Source organism: Colius striatus, chromosome 15 (genome assembly GCF_028858725.1).
Source record: "Colius striatus isolate bColStr4 chromosome 15, bColStr4.1.hap1, whole genome shotgun sequence".
Lineage (NCBI taxonomy): Eukaryota > Metazoa > Chordata > Aves > Coliiformes > Coliidae > Colius > Colius striatus.
The window spans coordinates 12,759,698-12,782,025 of NC_084773.1; the positions used below are offsets into that span (position 1 = coordinate 12,759,698).

Below are 22,328 nucleotides of genomic sequence, written 5' to 3' on the forward strand. Positions count from 1 at the left end.
GGCCGCGCCCGGGGCCGCCGCTCATTGGTCGGCCGCGCTCTCCATCTCCCTTCCCTAATATGGAAGCGCTGACGGGAGCGTACCAAGCACGGCGGGGAGAGGCGCGCGCGATGCCGCCGCCGCCGCGGGCCGCCGCCACCGTGACCTCTGCTCCTTGCCGCCGCGTCTCCGCTCGGTGCCGCGGAGAGGCTCGGCCGCCGCCGCCCCGGCCCTACAATGCGGGGCGGGAACCTCTCCCCTTCCCCCGCCCTCCCTCAGCAATGGGAGTTCCCGCGCATCCCGGAAGAGGGGACCGGCCACTTCCGCCTGCCGGGACCGGACCGCTGCCGCCACCATGGTAGGGCGGGGGGCGGCCGGGCGGGGGGCGGGCTGCTGCGATCCGGGGCCGAGCGGGGCCGGGGGCCTGGGGGGCCGGGGCTGGGCAACGGGGCCCGGGTAGAGGCCCTGACGCTGCCGTGTCCCCGCAGACCGCCACACTGCGCCCGTACCTGAACGCGGTGCGCGCCACGCTGCAGGCCGCCCTGTGCCTCGAGAACTTCTCCTCGCAGGTGGTGGAGCGGCACAACAAGCCCGAGGTGGAAGTCAGGTACGGGGGAGGAATGGGGAGTAGGCAGCGGGTGCCGGGAGAGCCCTGCCGCGGCCGGGCTGCCCACCCCGGGGGCCGCTGGCCCGTCCCCGCCGCGGTACTGCGGGTCCTCGCCGCCCCCGCACCCCCGGGATGCCACCCCGGCTGGCGGGGAGACGCTGCGGGGAGCGGGGATGTAAGCTGGAGCTGAGGGAAGCTCTGCCGCGGGAACTAACGCCTCCCGGAGGCAGAAAGCATCTTCTAGCAGCAGCAGCACAAAGCAAAACCTCCGCAGTTCCCTGATCCCCGTTTGCGCTCCCACCCCCATTTCTGCTTCCTTCTGAGTCTGACCTGCCCTCCCTCTGCTCGCAGGAGCAGCAAAGAGCTGCTGTTGCAGCCGGTGATCATCAGCAGGAACGAGAAGGAGAAGGTCCTCATCGAGGGCTCTATTAACTCGGTGCGCGTGAGCATCGCGGTGAAGCAGGTGAGTGTGGGCAGGCAGCAGCTGGCACCTCCCGTCTGGGGCTGCAGAAGCCTCACGTCTCTTTCCTCTCCCACCTCACGTCCCTTTCCTCTCCCCAGGCCGATGAGATCGAGAAGATCTTGTGCCACAAATTCATGCGCTTCATGATGATGAGGGCTGAGAACTTCTTCATCCTGCGCAGGAAGCCTGTGGAGGTGAGGGGCAGGGAGAGGGCAGAGCAGGCCCTGGCTCTGCTGCTGGCACCAGGGTGGTCTCCAGCACGGAGCTGGGATGCAAAGTCATGGAATCATTTTGATTGGAAAAGACCTTTAAGGTCATCAGGTCCAACTATTAACCTCACACTGCCAACCCAGCACTAAACTAACCCCCATCCCTCAGCACATCCTCAGGGATGGGGCCCTGAGCCCCACCTCGCTCCATCCTCCGTTCAGGTACTTGTGGAGAGTGCTCATGTCTCCTGCCATGCGCTTGGCTTCTCTCCCCACAGGGCTACGACATCAGCTTCTTGATCACAAACTTCCACACGGAGCAGATGTACAAGCACAAGCTGGTGGACTTTGTCATCCACTTCATGGAGGAGATCGACAAGGAGATCAGCGAGATGAAGCTCTCTGTCAATGCCAGGGCCCGCATCGTGGCAGAGGAGTTCCTCAAAAACGTGAGGCTCTGGACCAGGAGGAGATGGGTTCCTTATTTTGGAAGTGGGGCTGGAAGGCAGCCTCGTGTTAGCTGCAGGGCCAGGGAACCTCTTGGGGACGGGACAGGGGATGCCCAAGGGTGCTTGTACCCCTTTGCTCCTGAAGTGCCAAGTTGTGAGGCCCCGCAGTGTGCTTGGGATGGGCAGCAGCCATGGGGGAAGCGGCCGTTTGGGTGGCTGCAGCGCTGGGCAGAGCAGCAGAGTCTCTGCGTGCCTGGCTGATGGACGCCCGTCTTCTCTCACCTTTCAGTTTTAGACCGTGGTGCAGGACCCCGTGGCTCCCCGACGCTTGTGCCTGCCAGGCACCTCCTGCCTGCGCCTGCTGCTGCGGACGGCCGGGCCGGGCCCTCCCTCGCCGGGCCGGGAGCAGCCCCTGCTTGTGGCAGAGCGGCCCCGGTCGCTGCCTCTGTCTCGTTTCGTTTTTTAAACGTTCTCGTTTGCTGTAACCGCCGCCTCCATCTCCTCCCTCCGTCCTTCCCGCCGCACCGGCACCAGCGCGGGGGGCGGGGCCTGGGGAGGGGGCGGGGCCCGAGGGGGCGGGACAACAGCACCATGACAACAGCAAACAGAGGGGGCGGCCCCGACAGTGCGGGCGGAGAGGGGGCACGACGGGTAGCGGAGGGCTCGGGGGAGGAGGGGTGCACCAGGGAGGGCTGAGTGTGGGGCACGGAGGGAGTTTGTGGGTAGGGATGTGAGATTTAAGTGGGGGGGCTGGTGTTGCTGGAGCCAGCGTGGTGGTCAGGGCTCTGTCACCACAGTGCTGCTGGGGTTGGGGGGCTGGACTCCCACCTCATCCTCCAACAGGGCAAGGAGATGGGGGATCTGCACAGCACCTGGGAGCAGCAGAGCCCCTCACAGCTGCCCTCGCTCACACAGGGAGAGCAGCGCGGTGGGCACACAGCCCAGCTGCCAGGACCACAAGGTGAGCAGGAGACTCCTCGCAGCTGCCCCCTTGCCTGGGCACTGCGGGATGACAGGGGAACAGGTTGTCTCAAGGGTACCCAGAGCACCAGCATGAGGCTCAGCAGGTCGGTGAAGGCTGTGTCAGGGCCTCCCAGACAGGTCAGGCACAGGCAGGCAGGTAGGCATCTCCTCTCCCTCCCTGCCTGCTCCTTGGGGCCAGGGCCATGGGGCCAGCAGGCCTAGCCAGGGCTGTCCTCCTAGGGCAGGCAGCACCCGCTGCTGTCAACCACTGCGGCCGCCAGCACCCCTCACTCGACCCTGAGAAGCTCAAGAGAGCCAGGCTGCATGTGGAGAGGGCCATCAAGGTGAGGGGCCTGACTACACCCCCACCCTGTACCGTGCACCTGCATTTAGTGCATCTGGGGCTCAGGAGCAAGCGCTGGGTCCCTGCAGGAGCAGGGGTGGCACAGGCTGAGCCCTGGGGTCCCTCCCCAGGAGAAGAAAATCTTCACGGTGCAGGGCCCCTACCCCGTCATCCGCAGGCTGCTGTGGGCACGGGGCTGGGTGGAGAGGAAGCTCCCTGGCACGGGCAGACGGCCCCAGCCGAACCAGGGCAGACGGCAGAAGCAGCTGCAGGAGGAGGAGAAGGGAGTTGATGATGGTGCTGAGCAGGGGGAAGCAGTGCTGGACCCGCAGCCAGGGTCAGCATGCAGCAGGGCACAGCCTTCACCGGGGACCACAGAGTTCTTGTGCCATGCTGAAGAGGAGGAGGAGGAAGAGGAAGCGCAGCAGGACGAGGACCCAGACGGCATCCATGACGTCATGGTTAGCCAAGAGGCGCAGGGCTGAGCTCTGCCACAGCCCTCCAGGCGCGTGGCACAGCCTGGGTCAGGGGGCCAGGCTGGGCTCTGGGTTCGGTTCCTCAGCCCGGCCCCTCTCCCGCAGTCCTGCCTGGTGCGGGACCAGGTGCCGTATTTCATCTGGGCCAACCGCTGCAGCGCTGTCGACTGCCAACTGCTGCGGCAGGACCAGCTCCTGAACCACTACACCGGGGTGGGCACTGTCACCACCAAGGTGGGAGCCCGGAGACCCCAGGGGGGTGTGGGGCTGGATGTGACAGGGGTGGAGGGCTCAGTGGGGGTTGCCACCCATCTCTAAACAGGAGGGGCTCTGCCTCAGCCTGCGAAACCTGCCCTGGGCTGACCAAGCTGACCCCGACTCCTTCTTCCCCCGGTGCTACCGGCTGGCGGCCGCTGAGGAGCGGCAAGCCTTCATCGGTGAGCTCGGGCCCGTGCCCTCCCAGCCCCCTGCCATGCTCCCACCCCTGTGCCCCAGTGTCCTGTGCAGGACTGCGTGGGTATGATGCCCCCACTCTGCCTTGCAGAGGATTTCCGCCTGACAGCAGCTCGCAGCCTACTCAAAGTGGCCCTGGAGAGGGCTGAGGGGATGGCACAGACCCCCAAATCTCATGAGGGGCCAGGTGAGTGCAGGGAGCTGGCGTGGGGCACAATGCGGAGTTTGGCATCAGGGACAGGTTTAGGTACTGAGCCTCAGGGCTGTGGCTTGAGACCCCCTCCCTCTCACCAGTCCACTCGATGGGTGCTCCGACCCCCATCCCCATGCACCCAAAGCCATCTGTCCCATCGACAGGCTCTGTGTTTTGGCCCTCAGGGTGGCACAGCAGGTCTCCAACACCCATGTCCCTCACCCCCTGCCATCCACAGCAGCGCCAGGGCCCCCACTGTCCCCACAGCTGGTGGAAGATGCCCTGTGGGTCTGCGAGCAGCACCTGGGCAGCTTGAGGCACCAGGACATCGACGGGGACCCACTGTCCCCTCGTATGACAGACAACGACTGGGACCGTTTCCTGAGGGACTACTACCGAGTGGTGCAGTGAGTGCCAAGCAGGATGGAGGGGAGGGAAATACCACGGCAGGGCCAGCACTGAGCCTGCCACGTCCCCCCTGCAGCGAGGGGGCCTGGCTGGCACTGAGCGGGGAACAGCGGGAGCGGTGCCAGGCCCTGCTGCGGTGCCTGGCAGAGCAGCTGCCCCAGCTCGCCATGGAGGGCAACAGCAACATCTGGATCCTCAAGCCTGGTGCCAAATCCCGTGGCAGAGGTAAGGCTGGGGGAAGCAGGGGGGGCACGGGATTCACACTGGGGAGGGGTCCCACCGGCACGGTGTCCCCCAGGCATCGTCTGCACGGCATGGCTGGAGGAGGTGCTGCGGCTGGCGGGGAGCTGCGCGGCCCCCTCTGCGCAGGCAGCCAAGTGGGTGGTGCAGAAGTACGTGGAGAGGCTGCTGCTCATCTTCGGCACCAAATTTGATGTCCGGCAATGGTTCCTGGTGACCGACTGGAACCCACTGACCATCTGGTTCTACCGAGAGAGTTACCTGCGCTTCTGCTCCCGGCCCTTCTCCCTGCGCCGCCTGGAGCCGTGAGTGACCCCCGACCCACACCCGCACCCCGGCGGCCCCGCAGCCCCCTGACCCAGCCCCGCTCTCCCTGCCGCAGCGCCCGGCACCTCTGCAACGTCTCCATCCAGCGGCGATGCCGGCCGGCGCGGCGCCAGCACCCCCAGCTGCCCCCTGACGGGATCTGGTCCTGCCGCCAGCTCCAGGCCTACCTGGCACAGGTGGGGCGGGCGGGCGCCTGGCAGCAGGTGATGGTGCCTGGTATGAAGGCGGCGGTGGTGGGCGCCCTGCGCAGTGCCCAGGACCTGGTGGAGTCCCGCAAGGGCAGCTTTGAGCTCTATGGGGCTGACTTTGCCTTTGGGGAGGATTGCCAGCCCTGGCTGCTGGAGATCAACGCCAGCCCCACCATGGCCCCCTCCTCGGCGGTGACCAGGCGGCTCTGCGCCAGGGTACAGCAGGACACGCTGCGTGTGGTGATCGACCGCAGGGACAACCCCGCCTGCCCCACTGGTGCCTTTGAGCTCATCTACAAGGAGGTGGGTTGGGGGGACTGTGGGGCAGGTACCTCCCGGGCTCCCCGAGCCCCCACTCCCCTGCTCTGTGCCCTTACAGGCGGCCGTGCCCACACCTCTGTACGTGGGGCTGAAGATGATGGTGCAAGGCTGCTCCATGAGGAAGCCCCAGCTGGCAAAGCACCAATCTCTGGGCAAGCCCCCAACCACTGTGCCCCCCAGCTCCAAGGGCAGAGGCACCCAGATTCCCCAGCTGGGAGCAGTGCAGAGGGTACCAGCTCGTCTGGGGCGATGCAGTCACCGCTGCATCCCCGGCTCTGCTCCCCCAGCACTGCCACAGCCCCCGGGCCGCCATGCTGGGACACAGGGGCTGCCCCAGACAGCTCAGACCCCGCTCACTGTCCGTCCCCTGGGCAGGGTCCCTGTCCCACCACCTCGAGGATCTGCAGACCAGCCCCACTGCACTCCTCCTGCTGGGAGGCTGCGCCTGCCTGTGCTGGCATCCCACACCAGGACCTCCTGCCCAGAGCAGCTGAGCCCCGCTGCAGGGAGGAGGCCCATGGCAGCTCCTGGAGGGACGCAGAATAATTGTGATACCGAAGAACACCCAGGAAAGGACAGCATGCTGCCCATCATCCCAGCTGAGACAACACTGTGGCACCCAGCTCAGCCCTGCCCCTGCCAGAGCTCATCACGGGGTGGGGGCACTCATCCCACCCCCCATAGGAGCGGTAAAACACGTCTCTGACAAGACACCTGTCTCTGCCCCTCTGTGTGCAGGAAGGTGGGGGCACAGCTGGTGGGAGGGGGCTGTGGGCAAGAATTGGGGCCACTACAGCAGTTTCTCTGCCAGATCAGAGTGTGGGCAGGAAAAGACACCTCCGCTCCCACCTGCTGCAGTCACAGCTGCCACGCTGAGCCACAATCCTGTTGACACCGTGGTGCCCTGGGACTGGGAATCAGGCTATGTGTGGTGGCAAGACTGCCACCCCTGGCTCTGCTCAGGACGAGGGGCTGGAAGCCCCAGCAATGTTCTGGGGACAGGGCAGGATGTGTCCTGTGTGTGCCAGGAAAAGAGACAAGTGCTGAGCCACTCTGGCAGCAGTTGGGGATTTAATGGGATGGCAGAGGGGGAGCGGCGTGGGGGTTCCACCATGGGTTCTACATCTCCTGCTGCTCTGGCAGTCCCAGAGTGCGCAGGGTCCGCAGGAAGGTGGGGGGTGGGGGGGCACAGAGTGGGCCCTGGGGCAGCACCAGCTGCTGCAGGTGGAGATGGAGCGGGAGGCGGCGGAGCTGCTGCGGAGACAGCCCCAACCGGCACTGCAGCTCCTCGTCCAGCACCTGCAACCAGAAGGCAGCTCAGCAGGGTCACTGGGAGCCACGCTGAGATACTCCCCAGCACCCACCCTGGGCACGTACCTGTGTGCAGGCTGGGGCAGCCTCAGGGGGCAGGAGGAAGGGCACCCCCAGCACCCTGCCCACGCGGGACGAGTGCTCATGGTCACCCAGGGCTGGGCACAGCAGCAGCGTTAGGTGCACTGGGAGCTGCTCTGGGAAGGCTGTGGACAGCACCAAGAAGGGGTGAGATTGTGCTGTCCACAGAAGAGAGCATGGAAAGGGGGGTGCTGGGGGGGGCACTCACCTGTCCTGGGCTGGAGCTGGAGGAGCGCGCAGCCTCCTGCAGCACCCAGCACCCGGTAGCGCGTCAGGGTGCTTTTCACCTCCTTCCTGGCGAGGCTGTGGCGTCCTGGGGCCGGCACTGGCACCACCTGCAGCAACACAGCCTTTAACCTCCGCCCGGAGGCACCCCCCAGCCCCCCGAGGCACCCTTCCAGCACCCCCTTACTGCTGCGGTGTCACCGTGCCGCTGCCAGCGTAGCCAGGCACGGATCTCGCCCTCCGCCTCCGCTGGGACGCCCACGGTGACGGCACTGCAGGGACAGAGGAGGTGAGCAGAGGATGGGCCGCTGGTTGCCAGCACGATGCGGGTGCGAGGACTCACCGGTATGTGGCAGGGTACTGGCCTCTCCGGCGGGCATCACTGAAGAACTGCTGGAGCCGCTCGGTTGCACGGTGGCAGCTGGACAGGAGAACAAGGCCAGAACACTCCCTGCGGGACGTGGCAGCTCTGAGCCCTCCTGGGGGGGTCAGGACCCCCTGACCCTCTCCCACAGGGAAACCCCAACCATACCTGGCGGGAGCCTTCACCACGTGGAGCTCAGCAGAGAGGCCAAGGCGTCGTCTCAGCGACGGCAGCAGCGCCGCCAGGCTCAGCTCCCCGGGGTTCCCTGGGGACAGGGGGTCAGCGATCACTGGGTGTCCCTTCCAAAACCGGATCCCCCCATCCCCGCCCCATCCCGCACTCACCCAAGACAGGCAGGCCAGGGGGCTTGCTCAGCGCCACCAGGGCTCCTGGCGAGGGGACGCCTGATCAGGATGTGGCCCCTCGCGGTGCATCCCCCCATCACCCCTCGCCCCACTCCCCCGGGTACCTTCCCGGTGCACCACGGAGGCCTCCAGCAGCCCCAGCGTCTCCTCGGGACCCAGCGGCGGCCCCCACCTGCGGGCGGCGGAGCGGGCAGGGGGCACGGGTGGGACATCGCCTCCCATCCACCCCCCGCACGGCTCCTCCCAGACCCAACCCCACCGCCCGCCCGGTCCCCGCGTGTCCCGCACCCGCCGCCCCGCTGTGCTCACGCACGCACGCGCGGCCCCGCGCCCCCCGCCCGGCCCCGCGCGCCCCCGCGCGCCCCCGCTGACCCCGCCGCGCGAGCCCCGTGCCCCGCGCGCGACAGCACCCGCGCGCCGGCGCGCCCGCCCGCCATGGCGGCACTGCGCGTGCGCGGACACCGAGCCGGGGCCTCCGGGCGCCAGAGCGGCGGCGGCCAGAGAGAGGCGGAAGTGCGGGCGGAGCGTCCCGCCGGCAGGTCGGGTGCGGCGGGGAGCGGCGCGGAGCGGGGCCCGCCCGTGTCGCTTGGGGTGACCGCGGGGCTGTCCCGGGGGAAGGCGGGCGGGCGGGGACGGCGCGGGCACGGGAAGGGGGGACCTGGGGGCTGTCAGCGGGAGAGGGAAGCCCGGGGGGGCCGGAGGCAGCGGGAGCGCCGCGGCCGGAGGTCCGCCGCCGCCTCACGCTGTGCCTCCCCAGGGTCGCGCTATGGCCTCCCGCGGGGGTCCCCGCGCCGCCGGCACCGATGGCAGCGACTTCCAGCACCGGGAGCGCGTGGCCTCACACTACCAGATGAGGTAGGGAGGAGTCCCGCCGCCGGCCGCGGGGACCCGGCGGGGAGGGCACGGGGAGGCCCGTGTCCGTCCCCCGCCCGACGGCCCCGCGCTCTCTTCCCCAGCGTGGCCCTCAAGTCGGAGATCAAGAAGCTGATCTACACGCACGTGGGCATCTGGCTGCTGCTGCTGGCTCAGATGTGTGTGGGGCACCTCAAGCTGCTGCCTCACGACCAGGTCGCCATGCCCTACCAGTGGGAGTACCCCTACCTGCTCAGCATCCTGCCGTCGCTTCTCGGCCTCCTCTCCTTCCCCCGCAACAACATCAGCTACCTGGTGCTTTCCATGATCAGCACCGGCCTCTTCTCGGTGGCTCCTCTCATCTACGGGGCCATGGAGATGTTCCCTATGGCGCAGCAGCTCTACCGGCACGGCAAAGCTTACCGCTTCATCTTCGGCTTCTCTGCCGTCTCTGTTATGTACCTGGTGGTGGTCGTGGCCGCCCAGGTGCACGGCTGGCAGCTCTACTACAGCAAGAAGCTGCTGGACTCCTGGTTCACTAGCACGCAGGAGAAGAAGAAGAAATGAGGGAGAATGCGGCTCTGTCAGGGCTGGAGCTCCGCAGCCGGCCCCGTGGGGCGGTGCTGGCACGGTTCCGGTTAGGGCGGGAGGGGAGCTCCACGGGGGACCAACGTCTGTGTCTGAGCCACGCCACGGCTCCGGGATCGCATGGGGCGAGGGGGGAACGGGGAGGCTCCCGGGGCATGGAGGGTCTTCGCTGCCCCCCTCTTGCCTTCTCCTGTGTGTTGCTGTATGGAAATAAAGCAGCCTGTGTGCTCCCACGCGTGTCTGCGCCGCAGGAAGCGCCGCCCGGCCGCGGGGACGCACGTGCCGGCAGAGGAATGCGGCGGGGCCGGCCCGGGGCGGGGCGGGCGGCGGCGGCGGCGGCTCCTCGGCCATGGGGCCGCCGGTGCTGCTCGCCGCCGCGCTGCTGCTGCTGACCGGGACGGGCGCTGGGGCCGCCGTCACCCGCCTCCGGGTCTCCGCCAACTTCGTGAGCGGCGGTTGGGGGGGAGGAGGCTGGGGGTGTAGTCGGGGGGACGCCGGGCTCACCCCCGTCTCTTTGCTTGCAGGAGTGCCAGGCCACCGGTGAGTAGCGGCGGGGCCGGGATCGGGGCCGGGCTGCGAGCACGGGGCTCCCCGTACCCGGGGCTACCGGGTCCTGGAGGGCGCGAGGGCTCCTGGTTTTCGGGGCTCCCCGCTTCTACCGGAGCGCGGGCTCCCGGTCCCAGGGCTCCCTTTTCCCGGGGCTTTCCCTTTCTGAGACCTCTTGGTTGTCGGGGCTCCTCCTTCCCGGGGCTCCCCGCTTCCTCGGGCTCCTCCTTCCCGGGGCTTCCCCTCTCCCGAGAGCTCCGGGGCTTCCCCCTTCCGAGGGCTCTTGGTCCCCGGGACTCCTTTCCGAACGATCCCGGTATGAGGGGCTCCCTCTTCCCGGGGCTCCCCCCTTCCGAGGGCTGCCGGGGCTCCCGCTGACCCCCGGTGCACGGCCGCCCCCCTCCTCTCTGCCCCGCCAGCCGACAGCACGCTGAGCCGCCTCCGCTGCCGCCGCCCGGCCCGGCCCGGGCCCCCGCTGGAGCCGCCCGCCTTGTCGTTGAGTCGGGCCCGCCTCTGCCTGCCCCGGCGGCCGTGCCAGCCCTGCCTGCGGGTGCGCCTGGCCCTCTCCGCCGCAGGTACGGGCAGCGGCGGCCGGGACGGGCACTCCGGAGCGGAGCGAGGTGAGGGTGGTGGGGCTCGTCCTCCCACTAGTGTCAGTGCCCCACGCCGGTTTCTCGCAGGGCTCGGCGATGTCCGTGGTCTGCAGCTCGACTTCCTGGAGCTGGGCTCCAACCGTGCGGGTTGGTTGCAGGTGTGGCGGCGGCACCGGGCAGCGGGCAGCTTGCCGGTGGGTCTGGGGCGGGCCGCGGGGCCCGGGGCCCAGGGCCGCGGGCGTCCCGCTGACCTCCCGCTCCTCGCAGTGGCAGGTGCAGTTCGACTGCTTCCCGGCAGAGAGCGGGCAGCAGGTCCTCGTCTCCCTCCGCACCATCCCCGATCGAGGCTTGGCCATCAACCGCAGCCACCTGGTCACCGACGAGCCAGACGGTGAGTCTGGGGCAGACCCCAGGGGGTGTCCCGGGGAGATCCAAGTGCCCACTGACCCTTGCCCCTTTGTAGGACCCTTCTTCACCTACACCTGGGTCCCTGAGGCACGGGCCATCGAGGTGTGGGTGCCCGAGGGCCCTCCCCTGAGGGTGCGGCTGTGCCACCAGCTTGCCCTGGAGTGTGAGGAGCTACCGCGGCCCTTCCACCGGCAGGTAACAGCTTGAGCCCCCTCATCCCGAGCTGGGGGGGTGTCCGTGCTTCCCACCAACCAATCTCCCCGCAGGAGCTGGTGCTGGGGGGGCACCGAGTCTTGCTGCAGTATGAGTTCCTGGTGCCCTGCCTGTGCATCGAGGTGTGTCACCCTCCCCTGTGGCCGCTCTCTCTGCCCATGCAGCGAGGGCAGGCAGGAAGGATGAGGGTACAACCTGCCCTGGCTGACCTGCTCCTTCCACCCAGGCCTCCTACGCCCACCACGACAGCCCACGCAGCAAGCGCTGCCCCTTCCGTGACCAGCCAGCCGCCTGTGAGTGCCTGAGGGGACTGGAGCCCTGGGACCTCCCTGGCTTTGCCCCCCAGCCCCACTGACGCGATGCCCCGCAGACAGCTCCGAGCTGTGGTCCTCGGTGCGCTTCCATGACTACAGCGCCAGCAGCAAGGACCAGATGGCAATGGTGCTGAGCGCCAGCTGCCTCCTGCGCCCCCGGGCCACCCTGTGCTGGAAGGAGGTGGCAGTCGAGACAGCACCCTGCCATGATGTCCCCAACTCCACTGCCAACGAGGAGGAGCAGGTGAAGGGTCCTGACCTCGAGGTGCCAGCCTGGGGGGTTGTGAGGCTGTGCCCCTGGCTGGGGCAGCTGCCTGACCCCTGAGTGCCACAGAGGTAGTGGGCAGGCACTGGGGTGCCCGTGGGCTGCGTGGGTCAGGGACAGTGATGCACTCTCTGCCCATTCCAGGTGTACACACTGGACCAGGTGGACGTGCACCCCCAACTCTGCTTCCGAGTAAGCACCCGCAGGCGGGTGGGCACTGCCCAGGACGGGGCTGGAAGGCTGTGGTGTGTGATGGCAGCTCACCCAGTGCCTTCACTGATTTCCTCTGCTTCCAGTTCTCCTACAGGAACATAACCCATGTGGAGTGTCCCCGCCGGCCAGGTGAGCTCCACAGGGAAGAGGCATGCCTGGGCCCAGCACAGCCATACCCTGGTCTCCCTCACGCCCCTCAGCCCCTCAGGCGTCCCTCAGGCTCCCCTTGCTTCTCTCTGGTGGCCACAGAGACCGCCTGGAACGTGTCAGTGAGTGTACGGGGGCTGCAACTGCGCCTGCACCTCACCTCCAGCATTCCTGCGGCCTTCAGCGCAGCCCTGTGCCAGCGCCGGGGCAGGCAGTGCGAGCCTGAAGCCCCCTTCTACACCGTCACGCGGGTGAGCAGCGTGGGCTGGGAGGGACACAGGAGGCACCAACCCCTGCTGACCCTGCCCTTGTGCTTTGCAGCCAGATGGCTCTGCCCCGGGGGAGCTGGCGCTGCTGCTGCCGGTGCAGGTCCTCGGCAGCTGTGTGCTGGTAAGGTGACCCCCACGCCAGCAGCCATGTGGCAAGAGGAACACCTCAAATCCGCCCACCACCCTCACCCAGCCCCTCCCACAGGTTTGGCGCTCAGATGTGCGCTTTGCTCGGAAGCAGCTGCTCTGTCCTGACGGTGAGTGGAGGTTCCAGGGAGGCAGTGGGAGCAGCAGGGGAGCGTGGACACCCCCTCCTCACCACCCCTCCCCCAGTCTCCCGCAGGTACTTCGGGCTGCTGGGGCTGGTGCTGGTGCTGGGGCTGGTGGTGACTGTGCTCCTCGTCAACTGCCGTGGCAGCTGGAAGCCAGCCGAGGGTGAGGAGCACGCCGGGGAGCTGCGGGTTGGGGGCAGACCAGTGGCTCCCTGGGCTACAGAGGGTCCTGGGGTGGTGTGGTGGATGCTTGGCTGCCCTTAGAGGATGCTGGGGCATCCCCAGGGGGTTGGGCAGAGCTGTCACTGCCGCCCCCTCTGCCCCACAGACGCGCTGGGTGGGCGCCCCGTGCTGCTGCTGTACTCACCGGACTCAGAGGAGCACCTGGGGCTGGTGTGTGCCCTGGCTGAGCGGCTGCGCGCTGGGCTGGGCTGTGACGTGCGCCTGGACCTGTGGGAAGCGGGCAGCGTGGGGCGAGTGGGTGCCCTGCCCTGGCTCTACGCACAGCGCGAACGCGTGGGCCGCCAGCACGGCACCGTGCTTCTCCTCTGGAGCCGGGGCAGCACCCGACTCTTCCACCGCTGGCAGGTCGGGGCGGCTGGGGGCACCTCTGGGGACGCCCACGACGTCTTTGGAGCAGCCATGGCCTGTCTGCACGGGGAGCTGGGGGCGGTGGGCCGTGGTGGGGGCTGGGTGCTCGCTTACTTCAGCCGGCTCTGCAGTCTCCGTGATGTCCCCAGGCCCCTCCGGCCCCTGCCCACCTACCGCCTGCCCCGGCAGCTGCCAGGGCTGCTGGGCGCCCTGCGGGGCAGCCCCCCATCCCCCCGCCGCTGCCACCGCAGCAGGGTGAGGGGGCTTCTGCACCGGCTGCTGGAGGGCAACCGCCCGGCCCGGCCCCCTCACGCGGCTACTGGCACCTGAGTGCCTGTGCCCAGGCTGAGCTGGGCATTGCTGCAGGGCCAGTGGGGCTAGGCGCAGCCCCATGGTGAGGGCAAGGACGCTGTCATGGAAGTGTGGGGCTGGGCCGAGTGTGCCAGCTGCCCTGGCCAAGGACGCATTCCTGTGGGTGCCCCAGGCAGGGGCCATGGAGGCGCAAGCAGAGCTGGCCCTGGCCATGGGATGTGCTGCAGAGGCTGGGGCAGAGGTGCTGTCCCAGCAGGGGCAGCTTTATTTCCACAGAGAGACTGAGTCCAGAAGAGAGCCCAGACCCTGGGGAAGCCGCTGGGGCTGTCACAGAACAGCACTGGAAGAAGCCAGGCAGTGGGAGAGCTCCATACCTGGCATGGGATGCGTGGGTGGGCGGCAGGTGCTGGGCACAGCTTTGCCCTGCTCCTTGCGCCCATGCTGCCAGCAGGACCTTGTCTGGGCTGGAAGCAATAAAGGCACCAATTGACTCTGCTCCGCTGTCCGTCTGCCGTACCGGGGCTTGACTGGTGTCCTGCTATAGCACAGGGAGGTGCCGGGCAGGACACAGCCCGTGCTGACATGGCCACCGCGCCCGTGTCCCGCAGCTGCTGCCAGCTCCCCGGAGCTGGCTTGGGCACCGTGCCCAGGCCATGGGGCAGGGCAGGCCTCGGGCCGTGGGGCCCCGTGGCTTCCCAGCAGTGCCGCGGCGTGGGGCCCCTGCGTGGGACGGTGCGGGAGCCGGGAGGCCCCACCCCGGGGCGGTCACGCCGCCGCGCAGGACCCGGGTGTCCGGGATCAGAGCAGGAAGCGGGAGCTGGCGGCGGCGGCGGGGCCTGTGGAGCCGGGAGTGCGGCCGTCGGGGGAGCACGGCGTGGGGCCGGGGCATCCCACAGCCCCGGCCCCGCCATGCGCGTGCTGGGGCAGCTGCTGATGGCAGTAACAGTGGTGACGGGGTTGACGAGCGGGAGCAGAGCCCCCCGCGACACCCTGGCCTGCTCCCAGGTGGGTCGGCATTGCCAGCACACAGGCGACCGGGCACCCCAGCACTGTCATCAGCCTCACTCCCGCCTGCTCCACAGGGCCTCGCCTGCCGCCTTCTGGGTAAGTGCCATGGCCACGGCCACCAGCCCGCCCAGGGCGTGGGGCTGTGCACCCACGGCCACCTCCGTGTCTCTGCAGGCACCGACGTGCTGTGCGGGATGGACCCAACGGGTGCCAGCAGCGGGCTGGCCCTGGTTCGGCTGCGGCTGGAGCCTGTGCTGCGCTGCAGCAGGCCGGGAGCCTGCTCACCCTGCCTGGAGGCACGCCTGCGCCTGGCCTTGCCACCGGGCACCCGCCGCCCCAGGCCCTCCAGTACCCCCAGGGCAGAGGGCAGCGGGAAGCGGGAGCAGTGGGCACCGCTGGATGCGGCCACCTCGCACTGGCCCAATGTCACCGGGCTGCTGCTGCTCTCTGGGCGCACATTCACCTCGTCCCGCTGCGTAGCTGTGGAGGTCCAGGCATCCCTGGCTCCTGCGCTGCCCGGCCAAGCCCTGGTGTGTAGATGTGAGATGCTGGGATGGGTGTCCGAGGCGCCGGCGGTCCCTGGGCACTGTGGTGCAATGGGGATGTGGGTGCTGGCACCAGCACATATCTGTGGCACAGTGGTCCCGTTCCACGTGCCACAGCAAGGTGGGTGCTGGCAGTGCCGGTGCCTCACCACAGCATGGTGGTGGTTTTCCTGCCCAGGGCTGGGTGACCTTCCGGTGCTTCGAGGCCCCGCTGGGCTCTGAGCTCAATGTCACGGCATACACCAACTCGTGGGGCCAACAGAAGCTGAGCCAGCGGCGGCGGGTGCCAGGTGAGCCCCCAGCGTGCCCCACCACAGCAGCCCCGTCCCCTCTGCCTGCTGACCTCCTGTCCCCACAGACTGCTCGTGGCCCGCGGCACAGGCTGCTGTCCCCCAGTGCCAAGGTAGGTGCTGGTGACCTCTCCTGGGAAGAGGTGGGTGGGAGGATGCTGGGGGAGAGGGTGACCCCCGTGAGGCTGTGTCCTGTGCCACGGTGCCCTAAGCTGCCTCTGGCACAGTGCTCAGGCTGCAGGTGTCACCGGGGCCAAAGGAGGTGGTCGTGGAGGTGCAGGGGAACATGGTGGGGCAAAGCTACACCCTCCGGCTCTACCACAACCAGAGCCACGGAGCCGGCAACTCCGAGCATGCGGTGACTGCGGTGAGTATGAACCCCTTCCCTGACCCCTCCACCCTGGCTGGGCTCTGGCTGCTGCCCACTCCCACCTCTGGGAAGCTGTGTCTGTGTTACAGACAGGGTGCTGGGAGAGGTGCTCCCTGGCAGTGGGGCTCCCTGGGCCAGGAGACCCTGCCGGGGGCAGATTTGCCACAGGGTGACCCACGTCTGGTTGCCGGTGGCAGAGCAGTCCCATGAACTACAGTCTGCCTGCCGACGAGGTGCTGCCCTGCCTCTGCCTGCAGGTGGGTGCCCAGCACCGTGTGCCCCACTCCGCCATCCTGAGGGGGCCTGGTGCATGGTCACGGTGGCAGCACCCAAAATCCTTTTTCCTCCACAGGTGTGGCCCGAGACTCAGGACCCGCTGCGAACCACCTTGTGCCCATTCTCCCAGGGTACCTGTGCTGCGGGGCTGGGGTGGGCTGGGGCATGGGGGATGCAGCGGGACCTGAGGGGACACCACGAGGCATGACACCCCTCTCCTGGTGCTGCCGCAGACACGGAGGCATGGGAGAGGCTGTGGGCGCGCAGCCGGATGGTCCTGCACGCTGCGGGGCAGGAGCTGACCTGCTCCCTCTCGGCTCCCTGTGACCTGCCAGCCGAGCTGGTGCCTTGCTGGCAGCCAGGGCCCGCCGGGCCCTGCCAAGCCCTGCCCGGCCTGCAGCAGCCTGCTGTGGGGCAGGTGAGTGGGCTCAGTGGGGTGCTGTGGGTGTGGGAGGGTGTGGGTGACACTGACAGCATCTCTTCTGCTCGCAGGGACCCCGGGAGTTTGGGGGGCTGCAGCCACACCCCAACCTCTGCGTGCAGGTAGGAGACTCCTCTGCCCCGTGGCTGCCCCCCAAGCAGCCCCAGGCACTGCTAACCCGCTCTCTGGGGCAGGTGTGGAGCGGTGGGCATGTCCGGCTGACCCAGTGCCTGCGGGACCGTGAGTACTGTCAGGGTGGGAGGGCAGGGCTGCCCTGGAGGTCTGGCTGGTGGGGTGGGGTGATACTCCCCTCCCCAGGTCTCCCCTGGTCCCCCCTCCCAGCCCCCTGGCCCCCTCCCCCAGGAGCGCTGCCTGGCCGCTCCGATGACCTGCTGCTGCTGGAGCGTGGGAGGAATGCCTCACTGTGTGCCCTGGAGCGGGGAGCCTGCACACCCCTCACCAGCTTTACCAGCACGGTGAGGAGCGGGGACGCCTGTGTCAGTGGCAGCAGTGGCACCAGTGGCAATGGCAGCTCATCCTGTGCTGCCATCGCAGGGAGCGGGACATCCTGGGCTGCTGGAGCAGGAGCTGCGGCGAGACGTGGCAGCAGGGCAGTGCCGGCAGGTGAGTGCGGGCAGCGGCGGGCGAGTGGGTGAGTGGCAGGTGAGTGGGTGGCGTGTGACACGTCTCTGTGCCCACAGATCTGGCACCCTCAGAACAGCACCGGGGGCACGCTCTGGGCCTGTCCTCTGCACAAGTGTGAGTGTCCCTGGGCTGGCATGGGGCTGGGGGAGGGCACTCACCCCATGGGCAGCTGCCAGGGACAGCGGGTGGGTGCCAGCGTTGGAGGCTGACCTGTGCCCCGCAGACCTGCGCACCCACTGGGTGCTGGTGTGGATGGGGGTGCTGCTGGGGGCTGCCTGCCTTCTCCTCCTCCTCCTGCTGAAGAAGGAGGACGTGAAAGGTGAGCAATGGCTGTCTGGGGGCTATGTCCAACCTGGGACCTGTCTAGGACCCCACCTCACCACCTCTCCTCTCTACAGGCTGGCTGAAGTCCCTGCGGGCTGACTGTGGCTCTGAGGGTGAGTGTGGTGTGAGCTTGGGGGTGGGGGATGGAGCAGAGGGGTCCCCCAACAGGGCTGATCGCTACTGGCTGCCCACCATTGCTGCTCCTAGGGTGGGCAGGGGACAGAGCAGGGGCTGGGAACACTACTGAGTGGCATCGGGACCTGCATCCGTTGTTGAGTGGCCTGTGGTTGGCTCCTGCAGCCATAGTGGCCCCAGCCTGCCTCCCACCATGGCTACCCCAGGGGATGGGTAGAGAGGGAGGTGTGGGCACTGACGCTGCTCTCCCCCAGGCCCTCTGCGAGGCCGGCGGGCGCTGCTGGTGCACGCGGCGGAGCCGACGGCAGAGCGGGTGGTGTGTGCCATGATGGCGGCCCTGCGCCCACTGGGGCTGGCGGTGGTGGCGGCACCGGGCGGGGGCAGCGGGGGTGGCGGCATGGGGCCCGCTGCCGTGGCTGCACGCCCAGCACCGCCAGGCGCTGCGGGACGGGGACACTGTCATCCTCCTCCTCTCACCGGCGGCCGTGGCTGCTGCATGTTGGTGGGATGCTGGGGCTGAGGCCGTGCCGGGAGCCAGCGGCCCTGGCTCTCAGCACGGCCTCAGCCCCCAGGATGTCCCCACCACAGCACCCTGCGAGGCCTTCGCCGCAGCCCTGTCCTGTGCCGTGCCGGCGCTGGCGGCGGGCAGCGGGCGCTATGTGGTGGTCCGGCTCGAGGCCTTGGTGCCAGCGGTGCCGCCGGTGCTACGGGCAGCCCCTGCCTTCGCGCTGCCCAGCGAGACCGGCGGGTTCCTGCGGGCGCTGGCGGGGCCGGGGCGGTGGCGGCGGGGACACTGGCCTGAGCCTTACTTGGTGGCGGCGGTGGCCGAGGGGCTGCGGCGGGCGATGGGGGAATAAAGCGGTGATGGCTTTGCCCAGCAGCAATCTGAGCTCTGTGGGGCAGGAGTGGAGATGGGGATAGACTGCAAGGAGGGAACAGGGGGGCTGGGGGGCAGGAAGGGGGTTGTTGGGGGTGGTGATGGGTAATGGGGCTGGTTTGGTCAGAGAGGAGGAGGAACCGAACCCGTTTGAGGACGGGGAAAGGGAACTGGACCAGTTCAGGGAGGAAGGAGGGGGAAGGGAGTGAATTTGCGGGGGGAGGGAGTGAATTTGGGGGCGGAGGGGTGTGAGAAGGGCCGTTGGAGCGGCTCAGACCACGGGATAAGGAGGAACTGAGCTCATTTTGGGGCGGTGACAGGGTCCCGGAGCAGTTTGTCTAGAAAGGGCGGGCTGACCCGGTCCCGTTTGGCTGGGCAGTGACGAGGAGCGGCCAGTGGGGCCGAAGGCTGCGAGCTTCGCTCCGGCCAGGCGGCAGAGCGCGGCCGCCCCTCAGTGCGGGGTCACCGCCCGCGACCCCCCCGCGCCGCCTGCCCTTGTCCGCGGCTTCTTTAAGGCGCGCGGGGGCGGGGCGCGGCAGGCGGCGCCGATTGGCTGCGGGAGGGGGCGTGGCGCCGGCGGCCCGGGCGCCCATTGGCGGGGGCGGCGGGCGCTGAGTCAGCGGGCGCGGCCCACGTGGTGCGGGCGGGGCGGGCCGGGCCGGGCCGGGGCGGAGGGAGGGAGGATGGGGCCGCGGCGGGGCCCGGCGGCCGCGGCGGGGCCGGCCCGGCGCGGGGAGCGGTCCGGGCTCGGGGGGGCCCTGCTGCGGGCCGCCCTGCTCGGAGGGGTCCTGCTGGCGCCCACCCGCGCACACCCGGACCCGGACGGGGACGGGGCCGAGCCCTGCCGAGCCTGCCGCCGCCTCGCCGACAGCTTCAGCAGGGTACGGGGATAAACGCGGGGGGTGATGGAGCCTGGAGTGCGCGGGGAGACAGGGCCCCTGCGATGGAAGGGAGCCGTGGTGAGGGGAGGCAGTGACGTGGTGGAGGCCACGCGTGACAGAGGTGGAGGACACAGCTGGGGCTGTGACAGGCGGGCGGGAACACGGGGGGGAGCACCGGTGAGGGCGGGGACAAGGAGATGACAGAGTCTGGAGGGGGGTATGCGTGTGTGGGCATGTTGGTGAGCAAGGGGAACTCTCCTTACCGCATCCCTAGGGGTGAAGGGAGTCCCAAGGGTCCCACCATCTGGGCACAGGCGTCAGCTCCTGGGGGTGACTAGTCCAGGGGTGGAGGAGGGTGGCCTGGCCTAGAGGTGACTCTATATGGAGACAGAGGAGCACTGGGGGGTTCCCACGTTTGTGCTGCCTCTCTGTTCCTGTTTCCCATTCCCCTCCAGGGCCTGGAGCGGACAGAGCACGAGGGCTTTGGCGGGGGCAACACAGCTTGGGAGGAGGAGAAGCTGGCCAAGTACCAGCATAGGTGGGTGTTCTCCAGCCTGGGGGGAATCTGAGAGGGGAGATGCTGGCTGCAGTAGGAGACACATCCCTACGCTGACCCCATCTCCCCACAGCGAGACCCGTCTGCTGGAGGTGCTGGAGAGTGTCTGTGCCCCCTCAGACTTTGCCTGCAACCAGCTGCTGGAGCAGAGTGAGGAGCAAGTGGAGCAGTGGTGGTTCCACGAGTGAGTCTGGGGGCATGGAGGGGGTGGGACAGGGGGTTGACAGGGGACTGAGTGCCATATGCCCCTTCTCCAGGCAGAAGCAGCATCCAGACTTCTTCCAGTGGCTCTGCATGGACAAGCTGGCACTCTGCTGCCCACCCGGCACCTACGGCCCCGACTGCCAGCGTGAGTACTGTGGCACGAAGGGGCTGCCGGTGGAGGTGCCGGTGGTACGGCCTGGGCTGGAGGGTCCCCCTGTGGCGTGCCACCCCCCAGCATGGCTGCTAGCCAACTGGTCTCTTCTCGTGCAGCCTGCGCTGGTGGGCCCCAGCAGCCCTGCAGCGGCAACGGGAGATGTGACGGCGATGGCACCCGCCGCGGCACCGGCCTGTGCGTCTGCAACCGGGGCTACGGCGGCCCCTTCTGCGCTGAGTGCGGCGACGGCTACTACGAGGCCTCCCGGAACAAGAGCCACTTTGTCTGTGCCGGTGGGTGGGGATCTGTCCCGGCGGGGAGGGAGGGAGCTGCTGCCGTGGTGCTGCCCTGGCAGTGGGTGCGGGCAGCATCCCCCGTGCTCACACCCACACCCGCCATTCTCCACCCACAGAGTGCTACCGAGCGTGCGGGCGCTGCACAGGGCCGGAGGACTCCAGCTGCCTGCGCTGCAAGAGGGGCTGGATGCTGCACGAGCACCGCTGCATTGGTGAGGGCCATGGCGGGGTGGGTGGCAGGTGTGCAGGAGGCTGTGTCCCAGGAGCCAGCACTCAGCGGGGCCGGGCTCCCCCTTCCTCTCCCCCAGACATCGATGAGTGTGGCACGGAGATGGCGCACTGCCGAGCCAACCAGTTCTGCGTCAACACAGAGGGCTCCTACGAGTGCCGAGGTCAGGGAGAGGTGGGGGGGTGTTTCTGTGCAGGTCGTACCCCTACTTGGGGCCACGCTGGGAAGGGGCTCCGACAGTGACCCTCACTCCTCTCCCCATGGCAGACTGCTCCACGGCATGCATCGGCTGCATGGGTGCCGGGCCGGCTCGCTGCAAGAAATGCAACAAGGGCTACTGGCGGGATGGGGCCAAGTGCCTGGGTGAGTGTGTGCCGTGGGCTGGGGGGCAGCAGTGTCCCCTCCCCACTGCCCCAGCCCTGCCTGAGCTCCGCTTTCCCCTAGATGTGGACGAGTGTGCCAGTGCCGAGGAGCCAGTGTGCACGGGGGCACAGGAGGTGTGTGAGAACACAGAGGGCAGCTACCGCTGCGTCTGCGCCCGCGGCTACGTCCGCCGGGACGGGCAGTGTGTGGAGGACAAGCCCCCTGGTAAGGCTGGCTGCGGTGGGGGTGGGTGGTGGCGGGGGGCTCTGCCCGCTCAGCGCCGCCCTTGCAGACGCCCCGGAGAAGGGCTTCTTTGATGACGTGACGGAGGACGAGGTGGTGGTGCTGCAGCAGATGTTCTTCGGCGTGATGATCTGTGCCCTCGCCACGCTGGCTGCCAAGGGTGACATGGTCTTCACGGCCATCTTCATCGGGGCTGTGGCTGCCATGGCCGGCTACTGGCTGTCCGACCGCAGCGACCGTGTCCTCGACGGCTTCATGAAGGGCAGATAGCTCTGGGGCTGCCAGGCGCGGGGGGAGGCTCGGCCCGGGGTGTGGGGTGCCCTCTTGGGCAGGGGCTGACTGCTGAGGCCACATCCTGCACGCGGTGCTGTGCCCTGCATGCGTCCCCCAGCCTCCTCTTAGCCCTGTAGAATGAACTGGGAGTGTCTGATACCACACAGTCCCCTCCAGCCAGAGTGGTGATGTCAGGCAGTGTGGCACCGTGGTAAGGGGCACAGCATGCTGCCCCCAGCCCCTCTGTGCTTTGGGGGAGAGGCCTAGCACTGGGGTGGGGGCAGCTCTGGCACTGCCAGGATGCTGGGGTGGTGATGTCACTTAGGCTGGGGGCTACTGGCCCCACAGGACCTTGTGTTCCCTCGCTCAGATGAGACCATTCCCTGTGGGGCAGTGTGGGGTTGGATCCCCCTGCTCTGCCCTGAGCCATGGGGCTGGGAGAGCTGCCCCCTGCCCCCTCCTCCCACTGTGTCCCTGGGTAGAGCCCATCTCTCCCAGGCTGGGAGGGCCAGGGCTCCCGCAGGGCAGAGGCGGGGGGCCCTTGCTGCTGGCAGGGTGCTGTGCTGCTGGGGGGGGGGGCCCACTGGATGCATGAGCGTGGCCATTGCATTTGTCTGTGGTTTGTCCATCCAGGTGTGCCCATCTGTCTGTCTGTCCATATCTCAGGAAATAAAGCTCTGCACACCCACC

The 22,328-nt window shown here is 68.5% G+C and overlaps 7 protein-coding genes across 9 annotated transcripts; 6 read left to right on the plus strand and 1 right to left on the minus strand.

The window, feature by feature from the left end:
- The first annotated feature begins 77 nt into the window (after positions 1–77).
- On the plus strand, positions 78–2,086 carry ARPC4 (actin related protein 2/3 complex subunit 4). Its single transcript, XM_062008116.1, has 6 exons — positions 78–337; positions 468–586; positions 938–1,049; positions 1,148–1,243; positions 1,537–1,707; positions 1,997–2,086. Exons 1-6 carry the CDS (start codon positions 335–337, stop codon positions 2,000–2,002), a joined length of 507 nt encoding a protein of 168 aa, XP_061864100.1. The 5' UTR covers positions 78–334; the 3' UTR covers positions 2,003–2,086.
- Positions 2,087–2,873: 787 nt separating this feature from the next.
- Positions 2,874–6,495, plus strand: TTLL3 (tubulin tyrosine ligase like 3). Its single transcript, XM_062008679.1, has 12 exons — positions 2,874–3,014; positions 3,145–3,330; positions 3,415–3,474; positions 3,595–3,723; positions 3,812–3,926; positions 4,034–4,129; positions 4,374–4,542; positions 4,620–4,768; positions 4,842–5,088; positions 5,166–5,601; positions 5,678–5,848; positions 6,358–6,495. The coding sequence occupies exons 1-12, from the start codon at positions 2,874–2,876 to the stop codon at positions 6,493–6,495; spliced, it is 2,037 nt and encodes a 678-aa protein (XP_061864663.1).
- A 178-nt stretch (positions 6,496–6,673) lies between these two features.
- On the minus strand, positions 6,674–8,402 carry RPUSD3 (RNA pseudouridine synthase D3). The gene is made up of 9 exons (XM_062008450.1): positions 8,338–8,402; positions 8,070–8,137; positions 7,945–7,989; positions 7,769–7,865; positions 7,580–7,687; positions 7,424–7,508; positions 7,220–7,346; positions 6,997–7,136; positions 6,674–6,918 (listed from the first exon to the last, which is right to left on the minus strand). Exons 1-9 carry the CDS (start codon positions 8,400–8,402, stop codon positions 6,739–6,741), a joined length of 915 nt encoding a protein of 304 aa, XP_061864434.1. The 3' UTR covers positions 6,674–6,738.
- A 59-nt stretch (positions 8,403–8,461) lies between these two features.
- JAGN1 (jagunal homolog 1) lies at positions 8,462–9,638 on the plus strand. Of its 3 annotated transcripts, none has more exons than XM_062008413.1 (3): positions 8,462–8,509; positions 8,723–8,820; positions 8,922–9,638. In XM_062008413.1, exons 2-3 carry the CDS (start codon positions 8,732–8,734, stop codon positions 9,382–9,384), a joined length of 552 nt encoding a protein of 183 aa, XP_061864397.1. In that variant the 5' UTR covers positions 8,462–8,509; positions 8,723–8,731; the 3' UTR covers positions 9,385–9,638. The 3 variants fall into 3 exon arrangements, with proteins under 3 accessions (XP_061864397.1, XP_061864396.1, XP_061864395.1); XM_062008412.1 differs by having other exon boundaries at positions 8,466–8,504; XM_062008411.1 differs by having other exon boundaries at positions 8,494–8,556.
- IL17RE (interleukin 17 receptor E) lies at positions 9,561–14,044 on the plus strand. The gene is given in 17 exon segments (XM_062008404.1): positions 9,561–9,740; positions 9,743–9,850; positions 9,930–9,945; positions 10,371–10,526; positions 10,632–10,738; positions 10,812–10,935; positions 11,008–11,147; positions 11,219–11,287; positions 11,392–11,458; positions 11,536–11,723; positions 11,889–11,936; positions 12,041–12,086; positions 12,207–12,355; positions 12,426–12,494; positions 12,579–12,630; positions 12,707–12,808; positions 12,974–14,044. Coding segments are annotated over 17 exon segments (2,214 nt in total). The 3' UTR covers positions 13,567–14,044.
- Positions 14,045–14,184: 140 nt separating this feature from the next.
- On the plus strand, positions 14,185–18,419 carry IL17RC (interleukin 17 receptor C). Its single transcript, XM_062008403.1, is given in 20 exon segments — positions 14,185–14,325; positions 14,328–14,396; positions 14,399–14,553; positions 14,631–14,652; positions 14,731–15,086; positions 15,280–15,391; positions 15,460–15,504; positions 15,619–15,758; positions 15,959–16,018; positions 16,114–16,168; positions 16,271–16,455; positions 16,530–16,580; positions 16,653–16,698; positions 16,822–16,934; positions 17,014–17,082; positions 17,160–17,217; positions 17,327–17,422; positions 17,502–17,540; positions 17,817–17,947; positions 17,949–18,419. Coding segments are annotated over 20 exon segments (2,397 nt in total). The 5' UTR covers positions 14,185–14,201.
- Positions 18,420–19,122: 703 nt separating this feature from the next.
- Positions 19,123–22,326, plus strand: CRELD1 (cysteine rich with EGF like domains 1). Its single transcript, XM_062008409.1, has 10 exons — positions 19,123–19,320; positions 19,776–19,858; positions 19,950–20,060; positions 20,134–20,225; positions 20,351–20,527; positions 20,647–20,742; positions 20,839–20,922; positions 21,027–21,122; positions 21,204–21,347; positions 21,415–22,326. Exons 1-10 carry the CDS (start codon positions 19,123–19,125, stop codon positions 21,633–21,635), a joined length of 1,302 nt encoding a protein of 433 aa, XP_061864393.1. The 3' UTR covers positions 21,636–22,326.
- The last annotated feature ends 2 nt before the right edge of the window (positions 22,327–22,328 follow it).